We start from the raw sequence: 19,575 nt of genomic DNA on the forward strand, positions 1-19,575 counted from the left end.
CGCACTGAGTTTTGTAAAATACATCAAAGTTGGTGCCCAGAGATAGAATGAGCTAATTGGGGATTTACAGATGAAATGTCAATTATGATTGGTGATACATATTGTCCATCCTATGTTTGGCCGTCAAAGGAGGAGAAATGGCATAAGGATTATATGGGAACCAGGAAAAAAGGAGGTGGAACAGCAGTCATGTGTTGGGGTATGATAGGATGGAACTATAAGGAACCTTTCTATGTATGGGAGGAGGAGAGTGAGCAGGAAAGAAAAGAGGCGAAGGAGGAAATAGATCTTATTAACTGGATTATTATAGAAGAGCAGGAGTGGGAAACAGCAGAATGGAAAGCCTCAGAGGTGTTTGCTGTTCTAAAACAGAAGAGACTTTTAGAGGCAGTAAGGATAAGGAAAGAGGCAAAAGTTCTTACACTATTTGATTATACATACCTAAGTCAATCTACTAATAGTTCTATTCATAGGATTGTGGTCAGACTCCACCCAAAATAACAAAATCTTGGAGAGGAAAGGCGTGGAGAATAGAGAGGTTAAAAAGGACTGGAAAGAAAGGAGGAGTTGATGCCTGGTGCAATATCAAGCATGTTGCATCACCAGTCCTATCGCCAGAGTGCCAACATCTTCTACAGCAAAACCCGGACTTTGTCCTTATGGAGGCTGGTGCTCAAGCTTACAGCTCATGCTATATGAACCATGAGGGGATTAAGAAAGGAGTTCGCAAAGTAGCATGGCCACTTAACTCTCCGGTTTTTAATCTGATCGAGCACATTTGGGATCTTTTTCGGAAAATGCTACAGTACTGCCACTGAGGTCAAAGCCGTCTCACCACTGCTATCAAGATGAAAGAAGCTCTCTGGGAGGCATGGCATAGTCTTACTGTAGAGGAGATCAATCAGGAGATATCAAGACTACCAACAATCAGGCAAAAATGTATTGTAGTTGATGGTAAAAACAACTATCATGCTTAGGTCATGATTTTTTCTATTAGGGCACTACCCATTGCAATAACCAAGCAAAGTACTCAAGTACCAGTACCTGAAAACTAGTGCTTAGGTAAAGGTCAGGGACAGACTTTTGATTTTGGTGAGTACAGACGAAGGGATACAAAACCAGGATGCCGATACCAATTCTAGTCAAAGTTAAGGATACCCCGTAGTCCTTCCTTTCTCAATAAGAGCATGTAAATTTAAAGCTTCATTTTTGACTAGGTTCATTGAATTGGATGCCATTAATTGGCATTCCCTACGGAGGTGGAGCCGCTAAATTTTCGATAATTCGCTAGCTGGGGCGGTTGAGCAAGCCAGGAGTAAAGTTGTCAAATAGGGTACAGTATGGTGAGATCGGTCTTGGTATAACAAGATCTTGGAGATACCTGACCCAGAGCCTGTGAATGATTTTGAGATTCAAAACTAAGTATAATATATATTTGATATTGTGTAAAAAAAACCCGTTTGCATTAATAACTGCCTGGCATCTTGCAGGTATACTTACTACCAGTTCTATAAATTCATGTTGTCCAACCCGATCCCAAGCTTGCTTTGCTATCTCCCATAGTCTATTATAGCTCATAATATCTGAGTCTGGAAAATTATCTCAATCATAATTTTTCATTAAGTGCCACACCCATTCAATCTTATTTAAATCAGGAGAAAACTGAGGCCAGTAAACAATGTGAATCCCACATTCTCAAAGAAAGGTAGCTGTCTCTCCCGCCCAATGGCCAGGTACTCCATATTGTCTGAGTTTTACTGAAATACCATTATAACGACAAAATTCCATATATCCATGAATTACAGGAACAGTGTGTGCATAATAGCTTTGAGAATTTATCATCCCCTAGTCCTTCTTCAAAAAGATCTCAGGGCCCTGTGCATCCCCATACTCACAGTCCCAAAACATCTACCCCTTCTTTCTAAGATATTTCACCACAATACATGTTAGGTTCTACTCCTTACCAACCTCTCTTGTAACCCAAGTTCGCATATGTCTTCCATATGTTATCAAGGTTTTATCTGTCTACAAAATTTCATGCCACTATTGATCATCCAAGCTACATGGTGCAAAGCCTATTGTAATATTATTGCCTGATTCCGTTACGTAATAAGAGGCTTTCTTGTTGCTAGGGGTCTATAGAATCCATCCTTAATCAATGCTGTGCAAATGGCCTTCTTGCTAACTCTAAATTCCAACTTGGTAGCAAGTTGCTAAAATGACAGACGATAATTACGGGAAGACATACACATATTCTAGATAAGCTCCTTAATTTAAGCTTGGGTGAGAATAGGAGGACAACCAGGTTTGTTTGAAGGAGTATGTGGAGAGGTGCATGTGTACTGAACATAGGGCCAGGAATATCCTGTTTTTTCCTGAATTGGAGCTTATTTCCAACTAACTGAACGCGAAAGCTGGCAGTCCCATCTCTGGTCACAGGTAAGAGGAAAAGATTTCGAGTTTTGGGCATTCAGAATTGACATTTTCGTGGATGAAAATGGATGGAAAATATTTGCACATAGTCTTTATCTTTATTCCTATATCCTCAACGCCACAATATCCTATTCAGGCTACCTATCCTTGCTGACTGGCTATCTCCTACCAGGTAAATATTGAAAGCCTAGAGGCTCCACCTCCTTAGACTAAGATTAAATAACGGGGAAGGAAATGGGGACCCTCTCAGCATCATGTTTCTTGGGCGTACTACTGCTACTAAAATCTCAGATATGGATAGTGCCATTATTTTATCTCCAGTACTTGTAAGCTGCGTTGTCCGAAGTTCATAAGGTAAGCAAGTCAATAAAAAATTGTAGTTGTTTTAAATTTGCGATGAGTTGATATTGGGTACCAAATGTTGTTGGTGGCACTGTGAATTGGATGTATCTCTCCTATACAATATAGTATCATAGGAGTGTTGGTATTGTTTGTTAACAAAAATAACCGGCCACAACAAACTGAAAAATAAATTGATCATACAACAACTACCTCTTTACCAACCTCAATATCACAATGAAGAAGAAGAAAAAATGTAAATACATAGTAGAAATCAATATTTAGTGTACCATCCATCTGCCTTAATAATTATTTCAATTCTAACCACCATTAAACCTACTAGAGAATCAAAAATCTTTGGATGAAGAAGTTTCCAACAAGCAGTAATAGCCTCCTGAATAGCTTTTTTGCCCTCATTGTCAGAGCCCTTCATGAGATGTAGATCAGGATAATACTTCTGAAGCTTATCTTTCACCAGAGCCTAAACATGTTCAATTGGATTGAGATCTGGTGAATATACTAGAATTTCCATAAGAGTAATTCCCTGCCCTCTGAGCCATCTCCTAAAGGGTAAATGAGTCATAGCATTATTAATGATAAAGAAAACCTCCCCCCTCAAGATGCTCCTTAATATCTTCCCATATCTCTACAAAGTTATATTGATTATAAATCTCAATAATTGACTTTCTGGTTACTCCACCTCTAGTAGAAGAAGGATCAGGAAAAACAGGCAAAAAGAGACCATGACTTTGACTATAAAAAAAACCAGTAATTATCTGGCCAATCTTTCTTTCTCCTGTCTTAGTAGTAGGTTCTATACAATCCTTATTCTACTTCTCTTTTAGGTACCTAAATACTGATTTTCTCCTCTTTCCTCCCCCTCTCTGAACAGCAACCTCATCTCCCCACATTGCCTTCCTCCTCCACATCTCTCTTGTCTAGTACCTATGTGCTAATACCCATTCTAATCTCTCCTGAGCAAGATCTGCATCCAAGTGAACACTCTCTTGTGCTAACCACCTTTTAAGATGCCTTTGTGCAAGTCTTTTCCTGACTGTCATAGAAGAAACATTGGGAGCCACGTTTTAGGCAATTTTAAAATAGGTAGTATTGCAATTTTCAAGAGCTTCCTTCACTATAGCATCATCCTGAAACTTGGTAGTCTTAGGATGTCTTCCTCTACCCTTCCTCTCCTTGCCCTCCAATTGTTTCTTTGAGATTGTGTTTTTAACAGTTGTGAGGAGGATGTTGAGGTAGTCAGAAATCTACTAATATCCCATTTGAGGCTCATGTAACCTAAGGATTCTCCTCCTAGTAAACTCAAAGAGGTGATAGGTTGGAATAGGCTTTTTTGGATGACTCCAAAAAGAATAGGAGGCATAGTATTTAAAGGAAAAAGAATCAAGTAAGTTGATTGGGTTTTGGTTGAGTTGATACAATTTATTTTGATGGGGTTGAAAATGGGAGGAGGTGATGAATGTTGGTTGCCGTATACCTTGCATGGTCAGTTATTTTTTTAATGAACAATATCGTAACAGTGATTCTTTTAACAGCTTAATACCGGTATGAAAGCCTAGAAGTAGATGGCTTGTTGTTCATTCCCAGAAATATTTGCCCCTGTTATTCGGGAGGAGGAATCGTGCTCGGTAGGCTTCCGGGATAGAATCTGAGAAGTCTTGGAGTAGTAAGTGCCCGCGGGTTATGATAGAGTATCAGTATGATGGCTTAAGGATGCAATTGCTCTCAAATGTGAGAAACCTCTTGGGGAGGAAATGCCTTTAATAGTATAGTAGGCTTTCGGTATTCTGTACATCTGACTCTGTCAATAGCTTACGGTACTCAGGTACTACTCGTACCATATTCCAAAGGCAAGAATCTGGCAGAGATTAGGTTAATGGGAGGGGGTAAACGAACAGAGGGGCTCAACGAACAGGCTAAACATAATTGCGGCTTACTGAGTCAATTTTAGTGTAGTGTTCGTGGAGCCCCCCTGTTCGGTGACCCCTCCCCTATGTTAGTACTGGGTGGCGATATCCACTATGGTATTGATGAAAACCTGCTTTTTATTCTGTTGGAAGCTACATTGCAGAAGCATTTCTGATGAGAGGAAAACAATAATAGGTGAATATTATTCGGGAATAGAAGAAGGAAACGGAAAGGAGAGAACAGAATCAATGACAAATAGAAGGAAACCATGGCTCCTCAGGCAACCCAGGCCAGTGCTGCATTGAGTACAGTCGTGTTTGGAAAGTTTTCATACCCCTGAGGTATAACTTCACAAGACCTCATCACCACAACAACCCTCCTCACCATGGCCCCTCCATATAACCTAAGAGCAAGAGAAGACCTGAATAAGGAAATTTATACTCTGTATAAACATACAGATATGGGATATGACAAAATTTCTAAGTCTTTAGGTGTATCCAAGTCAACTGTTTAGTCTGTGGTCAAAAGAGCTAAATCTAGGGGTAGAAACACTTACCATGCAAACAGAGGTAGAAGACCAACCAAGATTACCGACAAAAAAAAAAAAGATAGTGGAGTCAGTTATCGATGCCGAGCCTCATTTAGCATTACGTGACATTACCAAAAAAGCAATATTGGTCTTGGTAAAACTACTACTGATAAGATCCTATCAGAAGCTGGTTTTAAGCTTCTGATACCTAGGAAAAAGCCTTTTTGGAGAAAAGGACAAAAGGAGAAAAGAAGGGAGTTTACTAGGAGAAGGAGGAACTGGAAAGGGGCATGGAATTGGGTTGTTTTTGTGGTTGAAGCTACTATTGTTTATGATCCAAATCCAACAGGCAGAAAGGTCAGAGTTAGACCTGGTGAAGAGCTGGAAGAAAAAAACTTAAAGCCTAGCTTTAAGTCTGGAAGGACTAGCATTGGAGTATATACTACAATCATGAAGGGAGGAAAGACTGAGTTAATTCTTGTGAGAAAGAGAAGGGAGGAGGAAAGGACCAGTAAAAGAGACAGACTTGGCCTAAACTCTTACCAATATGCAACTGAGATCCACCAGCCTTACCTTATCCCTTTTATAGAGGGTCTGGATAGACCTTCTGATAATACTTACCTTGCTGCAGACAATGCTTCCTGGCATGGTGGTGAGGAAAATCAAAAATTGGAAGTAGACTGTGGTTACAAAAAACTCCCTTGGCTACCCAACTCATCAGATCTTAATCCTATTGAGAACACATGGACACTACTCAAAAGAGCCCTTACCAAGCAATTCTCCAGACTGGAAAGAAGGCCTCATAGTGCAGCTGAATTGTTTGAGGCAGCAAAGGAAGAGTGGGATTTAATTCCCCAAGAGAAGTTGAATGGATGGATAGATAGGATGCCTGAGAGAATGCAAGCTGTACTGGATGCAAATGGAGGCCATACAAAATGGTAATAATGTTTTTTTATTGTCTACTAGCAATACTATCATGTTTTCTTTAATTGAATTCTTTACATTTTTTTTGAAATTTTTATGGTTGGGGGTTGTGGTTGTGCGGTTGCCATGTGAGGGTACGAAAGCTTTCCGGACACCACTGTACAGTACAGTACTGTACGTAATTCTCAATGCATATATCACACCCAGTGTGTAAGCGACACCGCACTTCACAATAGTTCTAAGTCCAACCACATTCCCTATCCCAATTCCATGTGCATATCAACTCTTCGAGCAGATTCAACTAAAATGAACCTAACCTAGGCAATATTAAGGCTGTATGGTGCTAGAGTAGCGCATCGATGATACGGATACTCAGGAATGCCATGAATATCTAGGAAATCCTGGCACTCCGAAATCCTCGAATTGCAAAAGTATTATTCTACTAGCCATTTCCAGAACCAACATACACACCCCAACACCAGTGCCCTCATTATCACTGATCCCCAGACAATATTTCTGCCTACCATCTCAAAGGGCACAGGGACCATCACTCGCTGTAAACACTAGAAAGCCATCGGCGCTCCCCATCTGCTAACCACCAAACCCTCAATCAGACCCCACTAATTCCTCCATTTTAAAAAAAACCAGACGAACCACCAATCCAATTCCTCATGATACCGTAGTTTGCACCCACCAACCGATCCAGCCACCCCGTTTGCCCAAACCCTGTTCAAAACGCTCAATAACAAACACTCCCCCAATCTCGCCATATTTCAGTCAGTCACTCCACCGCCACCTCTGCCCTCCCACAGAGCAACTCAAGGGAGCACAGCATCCGATCCAAACAGCCTAAACTACAAACTGCTGTATCAAACTCCACTTCCAATGTCGTGGAAACAACTAAAGAAGACTTGACGCTTCCCCTTATATTTACCCCCTCCCCCCTCCCCCCACCGCATATTGCAAACCGAAAGAGAGAACTCAAGGCAAAATGTGCAACTATGTCCTCCTAACATTCACCTGCGGCCACAAATACCCGCAATTCGATAGCATTTGCCGTGACGTGCACGATCAGTTTTTGGCTACGAGCGGTGAGTATGATTTTCGAGACTGTGGGAGGAGTAATTTGGTTCGCAGGGTGGGGATTTCCGGGAGGTGTTTGGGGTGCGGTGGCAGTGGAAGTGGTGGGAACGGGTGAGGGAGGGGGTAGTGGGAGGGGGGGGTGAGAGGAGTTGCAAAGATTGAGGTTGATGGAGTTTAGTATTTGGGCTCTTTTAGTCTCCCTTCTTTCAAGGAATTTCTTGGTATGATGTTACGGAATTTCGGAAACCAAGGATTTTCTTCTTCCATGGGTCATTGGTAGAGTATTGGGAAGCTCTTTATTCGCTGTGCTGTGCTGTGCTACCGTTCAGTGCTGTTTCTAGTCCTAGGAAGAATTCAAAAGTGGTTACACACCTCAACGCACACCTCATGATATCTCCACCGCCACTTCTCACCCCCCTCCCCCCCGAACAATAAGTCGTGAGGACCCCTAAGCAAAATATATATCGACCTTACACCAATATTAGCTCAGCCGACAAGACTACCCCATCTACCAACATCAATATCATACCTATAAAACCACCCCCCGAGTGACACTACATGACCACTCCTTCCCCGTCCACATTATACCCTACCAAGTCCTGTGAACATGCAAGCACCGGATCCACGGCGCGCATCAAAACCATACTCTCACTCACAAAATTACTGTGCAAGACACCACAACCCTTGCCCCCCCCCCCACCACAGTGTACGTTCAAGACCCCCCCAAGCCATTGCTCCCAAAAACGTTGGGGAAAAAAAAACTAGACAATTCTCCGGGCGGGCGGTTACACACTAGTTGACCGCTTCATGCTGCCTCTTTTTTTGGGTTCGATAGGGGTACGGCGGAAGTTGTGCTTGTAGAGGTAAGGCGTAAGCGAATAAGAGGAGGAAGGGAAGAGGAAGTGAGGCGTTGGGGGTTTTATCTGTGGATGGATCGGTTTGGCGAAGCGGATTGCGGCGTATGATACTGGAGTTGTAGGAGCACGATTACTAACTTGTGCTATTGTGTATGCGAGGTGGATAATCAACAATGGAACTTATGATGAAATGGCTAAGTGAATGGTAGGCTACTAAAAACCCCGATTCCTTTTCCCATTCTCACACACTCTCTAAACTATTCATAAGTATGATGCCTCTCATAATTTATTATCAAATGCTGATCTCGCGAAATACGGTAACCCAAACACCCCTTGCCCCCTATTAAATCCCCAATCCTCTGGAAAACCTAAGACCCGCTCCCAACTTACGTGTAAATCTACAGCGGGGGGCGAAAATACTCGTCCCAGGCAAGAAGTATCCTAAAATACGAGTCGTGACTTTATATTGCGCGCAGATGTTTTGCCATATATTTTAAGAATCCCTGTTTCTGGATATGATACTTCTTGCCTGGGACTAGTACGTTCACATTTTTAGTAAGCCCAAACACAAAAAATGTTAACGTATTTTTGCCCCCGCTGCATGTACGATAACATATCATAACACGCCAAAATCTCTGCTAGATCTAAGTTAACCCTTAACTAATTTAGCCTCCATTCTACAAGTAAGCTTTATATACAAGTACTTACCAACTGCCCCCATCCTAAACCTAGCTGTTCGAGGCACCCGAATGCCTAATCATGACCTCTTTAGCTAAATTGTGTTCGGGGCTGCTATACGAGTGCTTTTTATCTTGGACCATTATGTTTTCACACAAGGGTTCTTCCTTTTTCTGTCACCTTTGAGGATTTACAGTGTGGGTGCATATAGAGCACCATATGGCTCGGGTTGGGGGGGGGAAGGTAGCTTTGACTTAGGCTAGACGGACGGGCTCGGAATGTTCGCCCCTATGTTTTGGAATGCTGTGGCTGGTTACATTAAGCTACGAGCACCTTACCTATGGTACAGCACAAAGAGAGAGGATGGGGGAATGGGAAGTCATGATGTATCTATCCCACCTGCGGACGCACCTTTCATTCCTTCTTCTCATGCCCGCCTACCACGGCTATCAATCACCTGGGGACATTCCCCACTACCCTCCCATTCATTCCTTGGTTTCTATTCACACTTCTGCGGCGCAGTGCGTAGTACAGCGTGGTGACCGTACTTTCTCCCAACCTTCGTTCCAACTAACCCCAAAAGCAGCGGCAATAGTACTGCCATTCATTTTTCCCTCACTCAATTATTAATATCTGTTCAGTATCAATGGATCGTTATAAACTTCACTCTTTTTCCGTTGAGCGGGTTTATTCATTCTCCTTATCAAGCAGGTGAACGCAATCATTTCCAAGATGGTCCCGCTCGCGCTTGCTCTCACGACACTCACACTTCTTCGCTTCACAAACGCTCACCTAGCCATCAGGGATCCGAAACCACTAGACTACAACGACCTCGGAGACGCCGACTTCTACTCGCCAATATCAAAAGTCTGTCCCCGACCTTTACCTAAGTGCTGGTTTTCAGGTACTGGTACTTGAGTACTTTGCTTGGCTTATTGCAACGGGTGGCGCCCTAATAGAAAAAATCATGACCTAAGCATGATAGTTGTTTTTTACCATCAACTACAATACATCTTTGCATGATTGTTGGTAGTCTTGATATCTCCCAATTGATCTCCTCTACAGTAAGACTGTCCCATGCCTCCCAGAGAACTTCATTCATCTTGATAGCAGTGGTGATACTGTTTTGACCTTGGCGGCAGTACTGTAGTCTTTTCCGAAAAAGATCCCAAATGTGCTCAATCAGATTAAAATCCGGAGAGTTGGGTGGCCATGCTACTGTGCAAACTTCTTTTTTAACTCACTCACAGTTTGTATAGAACGAGCTGTGAGCTTGAGCACCATCCTCCATAAGGACAAAGTCAGGGTTTTGCTGAAGAAGACGTTGGCACTCTCGCCATAGGACTGGGGATGCAACATGCTTGACATTGCACCAGGCATCAACTCCTCCTTTCTTTCCAGTCCTTTTTAACTTCTCTATTCTCCACGCCTTTCCTCTCCAAGATTGTGTTATTTTGGGTAGAGTCTGACCATGATCCTGTGAATAGAACTATTAGTAGATTGACTTAGGTATGTAAAATCAAATAGTGTAAGAACCTTTGCCTCTTTCCTTATCCTAGCTGCCTCTAAAAGCCTCTTCTGTTTTAGAACAGCAAACTCCTGTGAGGCTTTCCATTCTGCCATTGCCCACCCCTGTTCCTCTATAATAATCCAGCTAATAAGATCCATTTCCTCCTTTGCCTCTTTTCTTTCCTGTGCACTCTCCTCCTCCCATACATAGAAAGGTTCCTTATAGTTCCATCCTATCATACCCCAACACATGACTGCTGTTCCACCTCCTTTTTTCTTGGTTCCCATACAATTCTTATACTACTTCTCCTCCTTTGACGGCCAAACATAGGATGGACCATATGTATCACCAATTGTAATTGACATTTCATCTGTAAATCCCCAATTGGCCCATTCTATCTCTGGACGCCAATTTTGATGTATTTCACAAAACTCCTTGCAAATTACACAGTCCTCCTCGCAGGGTATAAATTTTGTATTTTCTTTGTGCTGTTTAATGCCATGCTTGTACAAGATTCGAAGTACAGTAGAAGAAGAAATGTCTTTCTCAAATCCAGCGGCATTGCATAAGTCATTTAAACTGATCCGCCGAGTTTCAAAGCTCTGCTGTACTGTAGAAACCAGTCTCTCCTCCTCTTCAAGGCTCAGGGGATAAGGACAACCAGATCGGTCACTGGGCTCTAAATTATCGGACCGAAGACACATTGATAATGGAGGGGTTATCTCAGCAGAAATTCCTTTCCTCAACCATATATGATTCTTTGTATCACACATGATTTTAGCACAGGTATTTGCCAGGATAATTACTTGCTTGCTAATATCGGAGAACTGCATTCCACCATAATGGAGGCTGATAATGCTGCATCGAAGCTGTGAGGTAATCTGAAGTCCTAAATTTGCTTTTACTCCATATACTATTCCACTCTTAACTTTACAAGAGAAATACCTTTGATATTGTCTGACATTGCAAACTCTTCATAGTAGAATCGTGGAGAACTGAGTGGATTTGCTTGGGTGTTGGTCGGCTTGAATATAGGCCGGTAATGGTTAACATCATAGGAGGTGACGCCATCCGTTGCCATCAGCCAAGCAAAATACTCATCTACCAGTACCTGAGGGCCTGCGCTTAGGTAATGGTCGGGAACAGACTTTTGATTTTGGCGAGTACATGAACTGTAGGCACATTGAGATCATTGGCGCCGGCGCTGGGAGCGGTGAGGCAGAGTGGCCGGTGGGACTGCCAGACACGTTTATCGGGGAAATAAATCAGTGCAAGACTCAAGAATTCCACAATTTGTACTTCCCCGACCCCGGCAGTGCGTTGCAGTTTGGCAGGAAAACCAACTGGGTCAATGCTGGGCCCGTTGGCTCTGTAATATTCCGTCTGACGTGCCGCCCATTGCGCTGATGCCCGGGCGTAAGGCGAGGGTGGCGTGGATACTCAAGAATGGGGTGGAGGTGGTTAAGAGGGCCTTTGATGGTGGTATTTGAGAGGAGCTAACCAGGAGAGGGGTTGACTAGAGATTTTACCGGTACTTGCTGGCGGACTCTGGTACAGTAATTTTTGTTTGCTTGGGTAGCCGGGGTGTGCTTGCACTTGTGCAGATCTCGTACTCGTATAACCCAACTTAGTTGGCACCAGAAAGAGTTTAGTACGTACAGAGATGTAGAACTGATCGATGTGTTGCAGTATTCTGCTTGCGAGGCGCAAGACCATCGTTGTGTTTTGATTTAGTTGTTTTGGCTTGTGAAAACTCTATGTATGATACCATGTTTTGCGTTTCAACACTTTCTACGAGGTTAGGAGAACGTACTGTACAGTAATACTTCGTTGTCATTCAGCATCACTCGTTTCCAAACATTTGCCGCAGGATGGTACTGCTCGACCAGTGTACTGTATGGATAGACTAGAAATAAAACTCGATGAATAGGGGTCCTCAAACCTTAGACGGATTCTAGATGGGTTCAGAATGAAAATTTGTAATTGAAGCTGATTGGCTGAAATTTCCATCCATGGCTCAACCAAACTCAACCAAACCCATCCATCCATCCAGCAAAAGTGATGGATGGACTTGCAAGTGTCAAAAAAAAGACAGGATTCACATTACCAAGTTCAGCTAGTTATAAGAGAAAAACAATGTGGTCACTGGAATATGTAATATGTAACCTGCATGATAGTACTAAAAGCCTAACCGTGCCAGCCAAAGACTTCTCCCCCTCTCTACCCTCACTGCAGAAAAAATCCACAACTAGTACCGAAACACCTATAATGTCATATGATAATCAAATGAATTCCTTTCCACACGAAACCGAGTAAGATATACAAGTTATGTCCGAATCCCACATTTTCAGCAATCAGGTAGAGGGTAAGCAACAATCTATGACTTCTAGAATCGTGGAGGTAAGAAGTCATTACTTACAAATAATCACCTCTGCTAATATTGGAATATTATAATAGAATTCCGTTCTCCCAAATGTTGCCCAGAATCAGAGCAATCAATTTCAAAGTATGGTACCGAGAAGTGAACCAGGTCCTGGTCAGTGGAGCATAAATGATAGGAAAAAACTACTGGAATAGTTCGGATGCAACTTGCAGAACTATAAATCATTTAAGACTGATAAGAACTGAGTTGCCAATTGGATATCCAAGGAAATCTAGGATGGGATAAGGTCTGCGAGTTTGGTCAAAAGTTAAAAGGAATCAATCAAGAAAATATACCAAATTGCTAAAACCAAATTAAACTTAACTGGTAAGGGCCAGCAATATGATTACGAGTTATGGAAAAGTACACATACAAGCTGGCTTGACAAATTATATCCATTCTATGAAGCAATTGATGATATCCTTCAAAGAGATAAAAGATTTACCCTATTCTTTACTTCAGAGAGTCGACTATCGGTATCTTTTGAGGCAAACAATGAAAATACACCTTAATTTGAGACATCCAACTCTGAAACGAAATTGATCAACAGTCTATTAATCAATATTATTGATGAAAGAGAAGATCATAACAGGATTGTACCATTAACAAATCTAAATAAGGAAAGTAAGGACGAGAATTTTGGCAACTCAAGTACTATGACCACCACAGAACATCCACTAGCTAGGGGTTCAAAAAATACAAGAAAGCGAGGTTGCACTAGTGGTAATGGGAAGAAAGCCATTAAAAGAGAAAAGATTAGTACAGAGGAGAAGATATTTCGGTCAATTTAAAAGAAGAGACTTACCTTGGAAAAAGAACTATTCTAACATGAAATCAAGAGAGATGAGATCCAACGGTGGTTTTCTGAAAAGCGAGAAGAGAATAGGTATGAGGAGGCATTAATGCGAATATGACTTTTGAAAAAGCAATTTGAGCATTAAGCTATATAGCTTTAGTCTTCTTTCTTAATTTATTTGTCTTTTTTTTTTCCCCTTTATTTTATTTTTTGCAGTTGTTTTTTGTTACTAATTTAATTACTATCATTTACTGAAAGCTTAATCAACTATCATGAGAATATTATGAAAGTCATTACCTATATAACATTTCAGATCATATGAATTAATAAACTTTCTCTTAAATCATCATCATTTTTTTTGTTGTTTCACTCTTGTCTTTTTCATTTCTGTTCAGCAGATATCTGCTCAATCATCACTTGATACATTTGTGCATATTCAATATCTTCTACTGGCTCCCACTTATCTTCTCCTTCATCATTTACTATAAAGTTGTATAAACTACAAGCAGCTTCGAAGTAATGGACAAGTCACTTATGTGTAGCTTTATTACATATTCGAATGGAAACATTTGTAACTTCTGGAAACTGAGCTTTCAATAGGCCAAATGTATTCTCAATCATAACTTATGGAGCACTCAGGGTTGCATGAAACATTTGCTCCTCAGATCCTTTTGCTTGCGCCTGTTTAAATGGTATAACTATGAAATCATTTGTTGTATATGCAGAATCACCTAAAAGGTATTTATTTTTATTGAAGAATAACCAGAGCCATAAGGTAAGTTGAGACTGCACGAAGACCCCTGCATCATGGACTGCACTTGTATCACTTATACAAAGATATGTGATATGCTGATTATTATCACAAACTACTATCGCACTTAATCTATACGTTAATTTACGGTAAAAGTCCAAATACCAGTCTGTTAAGGGAGCAGTATTGAGAATAACAAAGGTACCATCAATAAAGCCAACAACACCAGGGAAGACTCTGAAGCTGACATCACATACCTACTGTTTGTGAGATTTTTGTTCTTCAGCTGTTGGCTAGGTAATAAATTCTGTATGTAAAGACAGCAATGCTGTCAATACTAGGTTACAGTATAGTAATATCATTCCCTCACCAATACCAACTTCTAGAGCCACATCCCAATGTGAATCTCCCATTCCTGTACTACAGTTTCTCCTTAACAAGACTGCAAACTGATGCTGAACAGTACTCTGTTGATAACTGGATTGGTTTAATAAAACTGAGTGTGTACTGATTCTGGATACAATGTGGAAAAAGGCAGGGTTTCCTATATGAAATGTGGTATGAAAGGCGCATTCAGATTGTAGTCTTTCTGGCTCGAACCAGCAGTTAATTGAGATAGCAGGTGGTATTCTTTTTCGCTCATTGATGTATCATTTTGCCTTCAAAATTCTGATAATCTCCTCCAACTCTTGTTGCTCTTTGACAATACCTATATCTTCCACATTCTAGGTACAGCCACTAGACAAAAGTCTTGGTGGTAACGCAATGTGAGACGGTCCGTGCCACTGCGAATCGTATAATGCTGTCCACCCTCCCCCCTCTGGCTGCCCTGAAACAATGAAGAAAGACATCGGATAAAATATTAAAAATTAAAAATTAAAAGGTAAATACGAACATTAAAGATTGAAAATTAAAAATTAAAAGTCCACCAAGCTAGTATCAAGTTTACCAGCCTTTAGCATCAATAACTGCTGAAACTCTGGAAAGCATGGAGCGCCAGAGATTTCAAAAAATGATTTTGGAATAGTTCCCCAGACAATCAGTAACACCTCTGCCAGTCATTCTCGGATCTTATTGGGTCCCCCTCTAATATCCAGGATATCAGGATATTGGATATAGACGTGTCGCTTCAGCTCAACCTAGGAGTGCTTGATGGGGTTGAGATCGGGAGATAGGGGAGGATGATCCTCGAGGTCAATCCCATTGTCACTAAACCACTGGCAAGTGTTCTTAGCTGTGTGGACACAGGAGTTGTCTTGTTGGAATAGGGGGTCTACAACTTTGCGTGCAATCTCCTGCATGACCGGGGGGAGGTGGCTGTCCAACAGCGCAATGTAAACCCATTGGTCTACTTTGTCTTCTAAGATAGGCACTAGGGGGCCCTGGCGGCCACGCCAAAACCTTCCCCATACTATCAAGCCAACATCGTTGGCTTTCCCTCTTGGCTTGATGCAATCAGTCAGCTACTTGTCTTCTGGGGTTCGAAAAACCCATTTCTGTGCCGGGTTGGCAGACTTTCTAATGGTAGACCCGTCGCTATAGAGTATACCTTCAAAGTCCTCCGCAGTGCAATCCTTCCGAGTAAGAGCCCATTCTAGCCTCTTCTTGGCATAAACTGCTGTCAAGCGCATATGGGTTTGTGCAAGCCATTTTTTAATATTGGCTTGGCGCAGAACCCTGTCTATCGTCTGGATAGAAACATGGGGGGCATGACGATTCCGGAGTTCCAATCGCGTCATGCCCCGATCCTTGGTAGCTGCATGGACAATTGCTCAACGCTCTTGTTGGCTGAGGATTACTGGCCTTCTGGGGTGTGGGGCATTTTCTATGTACTCTCGATCGCATGCCTAGGCAAGGAAGCTGCAAACAGTGGACCAAGAACGATTGACAAGCGTCGCCACAACTGATATCTTTTGGAAGATATGGAAAAAGGCAATTATCATGCCTTTTTCCAAATCTGGCATTTCTCTCCCGGCTGTCTTTAGCTTGTGGCGCGAAACTGAATTCTTCTTGGGTGGCATTTTCGTGTATTATATTCTCTAATATCTACACACTTCATTTTGATAACATTGCTGAGTAATCACTGACTCAGCATCACCAACACTTTTGTCTAGTGGCTGTACTTCCCACATTCCATTTTTAGTCTCGCAGTACCTCATTACCTCCTTCTCTGGTATTCCAATATGGTTTACCATTGTCTCCCCTCACCTTATTGAACAACTCGTTGTTCAATAATTTCTCCAGCTCATTTCACTTGTTTTCTTTTCTGTGGTCTGTCTCATTTGGACTACTCTCCTCAATGTCCACTTCCTCCTCCTCTTTCCAGCACTCCTCCTCCCTTCTTCCTTGGTAAACCTAGTCCATATACAGTAGTTTTGGTAGGCACTGGAGCACAAGCTTGCACTTTCCATTGGCATTCTCTTTTTGAAATCTTCTCCATCATTCCAGTATTGCAATTAACTTTTTGCACTTTGTACCTTTTAGCATTGTTGTAAATAGGCATAAGGTCCTCATACAATTCCTCAGTGTTCTTTGTATATACAACCTGATTTATCTTACATTCCAGATTCTACCCACTCTCAACATGTCATAATGACGTTCCATTTACTCTAGCTTACATTTCCTAGATTCTGAACCAGTCTGTTGCCATCCAACCTCCTCTGGGATCCTCAAACCAGCTCCTAGGATGGCTCATTCTATTGGCTCCTTGTTTCACCAGAAACCAGCTTGTTCCGAACCCGTCCAGAATCCGACGAAGGTTTGAGGACCCCTAATGTAAGCGGTTCGAAATAAATTTGACGTCTCCGGAACCTGAGGGAAATACAATAGCTTGTATGTCATTGGGGAATACCCAGACCTCGGTGTTGACTAGACTCAACGCGGTTGCGCAGGCTCTTGAGGCATTGTCCAGTGACGCTAAATTATCCCATTATCACAGCATCTCGAGCTACACAGATCGACACACATGTGACCAAAGCTAGTGTGAACCTGTTTTGGAACTTGAGGAGTGTGTATCATTCGATTCACAACGGGGAACAAATAAGCTAACACTTTGCCCCCGCATCATGAACTTTTGCTAGCTCACTTTGCCCAAGGCTCGAATGGTGAAAAGAGAGGAGCGACGGCGGTGATCCAACCATGGAAAACCCTTCTAACAGAATTTCTCACACTTGACCACAGAAAAAAACCCTCAAATCTACTCCTCCTCCACGCCTCCACGGCTCCCCTCTTGAGCCTTCCCAGGAAGGGTATCCTCCAAGGCGACGAGTTCAATCTCGACATCAACTCCCTTTGGCAATTCTCTCACAGCAACACAGCTCCTCGCCGGCTTGTGGCCGGAAAAATGCTTCTCATAAACAGAATTCATGCGGGCAAAGTTGGCCATATCTGAAAGGAAGACGGTGGTTTTAAGGACCTTGTTGAAGGAGGAGTTGGCTGCCTTGAGAACGGAAGCAAGATTCACGAAAACGGCCTCCTGTAAAACAGTCAGCTGTTGTATGTGGACCGCTGGGGAGGGGAAACTCTTTACAGTGCATTCCTCGATGCTACCCCTGATAACATTGCCGCTCTTGTCGGCGGGGATCTGACCGGAGACGAAGATGAGACCATTGGCCTTGATGGCTTGGGACTAATTCCACCGTTAATTCAGTGCATCAAATTGAGGGCAAATGGCTTACATAGGGCCCCGCAGCTATATTCGCCAAACGAAAAGGGTAAGCAATGATCAATCAACCATTCAGAGGAGAATAATCGGTAGAAGGGACACTTACGGGGTGCGGCATCATGAGTGAGAACCTAACAAACAAATAGTTCGTTAGTGAATTGATATATCAAGTTGAAGAGGAATTGGACAACACACTGGTTTAGGAATGGCGCTCATTTTTCTGGTGACCAAGCTTCTAATAATGAAGTATTTCGAAAATTGATGCGAGAGGACAAATGAGGGAAATGTAGGGGGCATCAATCAGTTTTTAAGGGACATCGAGTTATCAGTAAATTTGGACAGAGGGAGGGGATGACGAAAGTAGGGTGGGATTAGTTTGGTGGGGCAGTGTGGTGCCGGGACCAACGGGTCCTGAACCGTGATAAATGCATTTCTGATGCTGTACAAACATGCATCCCTGATCTAGTACAGTACAAGGGGCAGGCATTTAGTTTTCGAACACACCAAAGTGGCTTACCCGCAAAAAATCATTAAAAACTGGTGAGGTCACAAACTGGTGTGTTTGAAAACTAAATGCCTGCCCCTTGTACCCAGTGGAAGTTCCATAAACGGCTCGTAGCATGAAAAAGATAATTAAAGCGCTTTAGGATTTTTTTTTTTTACGAGAATTGACTAACCGTGCCAAGGCTGTGGCTCCGCCACAACCCACAGTTTGCTTTCGCAATCTTAGGCACTCTCTTCCAGAGAGAGCCAACGGCTCAACGTCAGATTCGGCTCAACGTCACTTTCACGCTTAATTGAAACCAAAGTCCCACCAGGTGAAAATAAAAGTTGTAAAAAAGCAGAAAGAAAATGGAAGACTTATTCTCAAAGACTTAGGATAATATGTGAGAAAGCCAGAAGAACATTTAAAGCATCAGGGGATGTTTGGTAGTGGTTCATAATTCTTAAATTCACATACAAATTGAATCTGAATCTGACGTTGAGCTGAAGGGCACTCACTTCCAGAGAGAGCCCGGGGTTGTGGCGGAGTCACAACCTTGGCACGGTTAGGGGGGGGGGGCACCCACCAATTTATGGGAAAACGAGAATACAAGTAACTTAATGTGTGAGTGTCGATACACCACTTATAGGAAGGAGTCGTCTACGGTAGGTTGTATGGACCTCGTTATAATTGAACATTGGGTTCAATGTGCTACGGAATACGAAAGCATACAGGATAGTTGACCACGTCCAAACCACCTACCATTCAGTCATCTGCTCGAGTACCGTATGATACTCGAGTAAAGCGCAGTAACGGTATCGGGACTGTACTCGTACAGCTCAGTAGGCACAGTGCTAGTTCAATCGGTTTAGCAATGATCCAATATCCGCTTCTCTACCACGGAGTACTGTACTAGTACAGTATGATATAGCAGACTGTTGCAATGGTGCAATGAAGGGGGGGGGTTGGATCAAAAAAACAATCGAAGGGGTGCATGAGTGAATAAAATTGTGGGACGAAAGCCTTAGCAAACCCACCTGAAAAAAACCATACACAACTACATGATCTTTGAATAGAACCAGCAATTCAATATGACTTGAAACCAAAAGCCAGCCCTGCAACATCAAAACACTGAAGAAGGTGATGATGTCATAAAAAAGCATGCAGAAAGAGTAACCT

General features: G+C 42.3%; 1 protein-coding gene; it reads right to left on the reverse strand.

Annotated features, from left to right (window-relative positions):
* Positions 1–17,239: 17,239 nt before the first annotated feature.
* On the reverse strand, positions 17,240–18,274 carry GSTUM_00004743001 (uncharacterized protein). XM_002836533.2 has 4 exons: positions 18,108–18,274; positions 17,926–18,043; positions 17,778–17,869; positions 17,240–17,723 (listed from the first exon to the last, which is right to left on the reverse strand). The coding sequence occupies exons 1-4, from the start codon at positions 18,126–18,128 to the stop codon at positions 17,445–17,447; spliced, it is 510 nt and encodes a 169-aa protein (XP_002836579.1). The 5' UTR covers positions 18,129–18,274; the 3' UTR covers positions 17,240–17,444.
* Between the last annotated feature and the right edge of the window lie 1,301 nt (positions 18,275–19,575).

Source organism: Tuber melanosporum (assembly GCF_000151645.1).
Source record: "Tuber melanosporum whole genome shotgun sequence assembly, scaffold_15, strain Mel28".
In the NCBI taxonomy this organism is placed as follows: Eukaryota; Fungi; Ascomycota; class Pezizomycetes; order Pezizales; family Tuberaceae; genus Tuber; species Tuber melanosporum.

Excerpts from the sequence above, each read along its gene's own strand:
- GSTUM_00004743001 (XM_002836533.2), bottom strand. The coding sequence starts at position 18,128 with ATGAGCGCCATTCCTAAACCA. Across the intron at positions 18,044-18,107 it reads TGAGCGCCATTCCTAAACCA|GTTCTCACTCATGATGCCGC; the intron begins GTGTGTTGTCCA and ends TTTGTTTGTTAG. Across the intron at positions 17,870-17,925 it reads ATATAGCTGCGGGGCCCTAT|CCATCAAGGCCAATGGTCTC; the intron begins GTAAGCCATTTG and ends ATTAGTCCCAAG.